Source organism: Littorina saxatilis, linkage group LG5 (genome assembly GCF_037325665.1).
Source record: "Littorina saxatilis isolate snail1 linkage group LG5, US_GU_Lsax_2.0, whole genome shotgun sequence".
Lineage (NCBI taxonomy): Eukaryota > Metazoa > Mollusca > Gastropoda > Littorinimorpha > Littorinidae > Littorina > Littorina saxatilis.
In genome coordinates, this window is record NC_090249.1 from 4,566,918 (window position 1) to 4,571,761 (window position 4,844).

At 45.0% G+C, this 4,844-nt stretch overlaps 1 protein-coding gene across 1 annotated transcript in view; it reads right to left on the minus strand.

Moving 5' to 3' along the window:
- The window catches only part of LOC138966100 (delta(24)-sterol reductase-like), a 9,510-nt gene extending 4,672 nt beyond the window's left edge, over positions 1 to 4,838 (minus strand). The window contains exons 1-3 of the mRNA XM_070338179.1: positions 4,787 to 4,838; positions 3,903 to 4,100; positions 1,056 to 1,234 (exon numbers count right to left, since the gene is read on the minus strand). Coding sequence (XP_070194280.1) covers positions 1,056 to 1,234; positions 3,903 to 4,049 — 326 coding nt within the window. The 5' untranslated portion in view covers positions 4,050 to 4,100; positions 4,787 to 4,838. The remainder of the gene's footprint in view (positions 1 to 1,055; positions 1,235 to 3,902; positions 4,101 to 4,786) is intronic.
- Positions 4,839 to 4,844: the final 6 nt, after the last annotated feature.

Consider the following 4,844-nt stretch of genomic DNA (forward strand, 5'->3'; position numbering starts at 1 on the left):
TTCACACACAGCATAAGAAGTCAAGCATCTGACACCATGGATGAGACAAGCTATCAGAAAAACAGGAATCCCAGAATCAGGTCATTTCATGTCAGAGACAGAGTTCCAAAGAATCCAAGGGAAACAAATCCATAGAGAAAAACTTGTAGCTCAATTGGTAGGGCTTTTGATTTGTGATCCTTGGGTCAGGGTTCGAATCCCAGGCCAGGATGGACATGAGTCAACTTGAAGTACACACTCAGAAACGGGACACATGTCCCACCCCTGTGTCACCACCGTGGTACATGAAAGACCTTGGTCATTCTGCCATAAGTGCAGAAGGCTGATTGCACAAAAACACACGAAGACCTGGGAAGCGCGACTTTGTTGCTGCTAGCTTTCCACTAGGAGGAAGAAACCTGAAATTCCCAGCAATAGGATAATCAAGTAGTGGAAATGGAAATAGAAAGCTCAAGACTGACTGGCATCCAAGCAGCTTTCCCTGAATTGGAGCATTCAGAACTTCTGTCCCCAAGATAATGATCTGCCTGACACCTCACTCTTTCCAGCATACAAAGGGACGTAACCACTCTAAGTAGAGACAGTAATAAGCGAGTCATTCGGTACCAGTCTCTCGGCACTTGAGAGAATAAATAGCATTGAAATTAAATCCAAAAACAAATAGACTGCCTCATGTTATTGGAAAAAACAGTGACATTCACTGATCTTCAACAATGTCTCGCTTGTGCCATCTGAAATAAGTTGTTCTGTCAGATAAGTTTATTTACTGTTTTATAAGTCTTTGTCTGTCTGTCCACTTTAAAATACCGCTAGGTATAAGATCAGTGAACGTAACTTGGTTTTTTTTGGTAATGAATTAAAGCCTCCGTTAACATACTTTTCTGGGTTTTTTAAATTTTGCATTGAAATGAACCAATTCCCCTGCATATGGCTGCCTGAATTGCGGGGGAAAAAGGGCCATACACGTAAAAACCCACTGGTGCGAAAACATGAGTGAACGTGGGAGTTTCAACCCATGAACAAAGAAGAAGAAGAACCAATGACTTTGATCTCACCCTTTCTTCTTCATGACGAAGGCCTCGAGCTTCTTGGTGGAGGGGATGGTGGAGAAGTGAGGCTGCTTGGGGGTACCGTACGCCCCGATGTCCACGTACATCTCGTCCTGCCCGCCCTCGGGGTGCACCATGCCCGGCCACGCGTACAGCTTGAAGGGGCACAGCCACAGGGGGAACAGCTGTCAACAACAAGTATTACCACAAGCACTTAGTATTACTGTAATCAGATTCAGTCTCCCAAAATTTTTTGTTTTCTCCGTGTCCCTTTTTTTTGTATCACCTTCTGTATTACCACCCCCACCCCTTTTTTGTTTGTTTTAGTTTTCTCAAATAAGTATTTCAAATTAGTCCACCATCGTGCTTACCACTGTTATGTCTTCACAAGGATTGCTTAAAAATAAGCCCTATGTTTGAGCATAGACCATTTATCCTGGACCGCCAACTAGCTCTCTCTCCGCTCTTTCTCTCTATTACGAGGTAGCGGCCTCTCGCATTTAGGAACCTACGCTTACATGCCTTTCAGAAATCATGGGGATGTCATATCCGGTGTCGATTGTAAACATGCCGGACGAAGTTGCCTAGGTAAGTTCTGAAAATGCTAAAATAAACTCAGCAAAAGTGCATATGGAACATGTTTTTCGATGAGTTTTGTTAAGTTTAGTTTAAAGTTTTGGAAAATCCAGTTCATTGTCACCTCCCATTGTCACAAATAACTGGAGCGTGCTTTCTTTTCACTGTCTTCGAATCGCTGGCCTTTCAAATCGGACGCGACACGCCCCTGAAAGTCTAGAGTCGTAACCTCGAAGGGTCACGTGACGAGTTGGCGGTCCAGGCTATTTGGTCTATGGTTTGAGTGAGAAATCCTAAATGCCAAATGTTGTTTATTTCACGATACAAAATTGAATACAATTTAAACCAAACAACCAGTGAAGGAAAAGACCAGGTTATGAGGCGTACAGAGGATGAAGCCACAATGGGTGACAGTTCTAATTAATCAATGAATTAAAGACTGAATGATTACACCAATCAATAAACAATGTGTACACATTCAAAGGAGGGCCACCTTCTTTTCGTCTTTTCTTTTCTCTCCTAAATTTGGTAAATATTTTGAGTAAAATTTACGGATTTATTTGTTTTTATTTACTGTGTAAGGGCTTGTCTGCCATATTCTTATTGTAAATGTGTTTGAAGACACCACCATAAGCCGTAGGCTTGTTGTTGTCTTCACACTATGTCGATGTACATTTCCTGAACATGTAAATATGAATAAACATTGTTTAAACCAAAGGGGGGCCAGAGCACTAGACATGTGATCCTAGGGTCATGTGTTCGAATCGGGGTTAGACACGGGTCGTCCTGTGAAGTTACCCTCACGGAAACTCTGGCTGCTTTCTCACTGGGTCGACCGAGCTGCCATGCAGTACGGCATAACCAGAGTCTTTCCCTTCTTTTTCTGGCATGAGTGTATTCATGTTTCCGAACCCTGAGGCTTTCGCTGTGAACTTGATCGCGCGCATGTGTGCACATGGGGGTGTTCAGACATGAAGGAGAGTCTGCACAAAGTTGATTCTATGAAATAAATTCTTTCCGAACGTTGGGGTCGAACCCACGCAGAGAGCGAAAACTGGTTTCAAGCCAGCGCCGCTACCGACTGAGCTATCTCTTGCATTACCATAGCACGTATAAATGCCAAGTGCAGCCACCTTTACCTTGAGGGGTAGCTCAGGTGGTAGAGCACTGGACTTGTGATCCTAGGGTAGCGTGTTCGATTCCGGGCCGGGACGGACATGGGTCAATTTCATGTGCAGACCCAGAGACGGTATCCATGTCCCACCCATGTGTCACCACAGTGGCTTGTAAAAGACCTGTCATTTTATGTGCAGACCCAGAGACGGTATCCATGTTCCACCCCTGTGTCACCACAGTGGCTTGTAAAAGACCTCAGTCATTTTATGTGCAGACCCAGAGACGGTATCCTTGTCCCACCCCTGTGTCACCACAGTGGCTTGTAAAAGACCTCAGTCATTTTATGTGCAGACCCAGAGACGGTATCCATGTCACCACAGTGGCTTGTAAAAGACCTCAGTCATTTTGCCATAAATGCAGATGGCTGATACCACCTAAACACGCATACACTTGTTGTGTATCTCATCTAAAGTCGGCTCCCATGGGGTCGCCTTCACGCGGCGGGAGCGTTTAAACAGAGCTACCCCACCCCTTTACTTCTCTTCTTTTGTCTTATTTCTGCCTTACCAGTCCTTTCACCTATATTTCCTTCCAAGAAAACTCTCCCTACTATTCCCTGCAGTTTTCCAATTCTTTCTTGTTGTCTTATTTCTACCTGACTGGATCCATCACCTTTATTTCACTTACCAAAAGTCTTCTTTTCCACATCCTTATTTCTCTGCACCCCGCATGTCGTAAGAGGCGACTAACGGATTCTGTTTCTCCTTTTACCCTTGTTAAGTGGTTCTTGTATAGAGTGTGGTCAGTGTTTGTAAAGATTTTGGTCAAGCAGTGTGTAAGAAATGTTTTGTCCTTTGTACTGGAAACTTGCATTCTCCCAGTAGGGTCATATATTGTACTACGTTGCAAGCCCCTGGAGCAATTTTTTGATTGGTGCTTTTGTGAACAAGAAACACTTAACAGGTGGCTCTATCCCATCTCCCCCCTTTCCCTTATCCCATCTCCCCCCTTTCCTTCGTCGCGATATAACCTTCGTGGTTGAAAACGACGTTAAACACCAAATAAAGAAAGTAAATCTAAAGTCGGGGTAAAACCCGGAAACATGCTCCTAATGGCTTTGCCGTGAGGGCGTAAAAAATGAATTTCTCTCTCTCCCTTTACCTTGAGTTCCTTGTCGAAGACCTGGAGGGACTCTCCGAGGTCCTTGAGCGGCACCAGCATGTCCTGGATGACCTGGTAGCGTTCGTACAGCTCCTTGATGGTCTGCCCCTGGGTCAGCTTTAGCAGCGAGATCTTGGGCGGCACCATCCACCCGCACAGGTAACGGAACACCGGGTGGTTGCCGAACGGGATGATGTCCTGAAGGATAGAAGCAGGGTGGTCACTTTCCCGGGTATTTCAGCTTAATTCATAAGGATGAAGATAAGATTTTAGTTATAGTCCTGTAATGTTACCCTCTCGGGAAATTGCGGCTGCCTTCTCACTGGGAAAGCTTTTAGTACAACTCTCAATTCTTAGTAAATGGGATGTGTTTTATGTCTGTAACCGCCTGACACTGCATGGCAAATGTCCTTGTTTTTATAAAGACAGTAACATTTTGAGTCTTTTTGAGTTGAGTCTTGAACTGCCGTCCAGTACGGCGCTACCCTTTTTTTTCTCTCCTGCATGCGTGTATGCATGTTTCAAAGCCCTGATCATTTTGCTGTGAATGTTGGTTCTTTATCGTGCGCATGCATGCACACGGGGGCGTTCAGACACCAAAAGTGAGTCACACAAGGTTGTTTGTGGGAAACAAATCCCTCGCCGAGCGTGGGGATCAAACCCACCCACGCCAAAAGCAACAACTGGTTTTGAACCCAGCGCCGCTACCGACTGTGCCATCCCCCCCACCCTTGTTTCACATTCCCACGCTTACACTTAATGTGAGCCATGCACATACATAAAAGTCAACTTGTAAGAAATTCAAAAGTATGTAAGATTTGTAGCCAACAAAGGCAGAAGAAGATGACTGAAGGAGTTGAGGACGAGAGAAAACACAGCCTCACCTCCAGTTCCCAGAAGATGCTGCGAGTGTGGCGGTGGTAGTAGTGACGCAGGGGGATG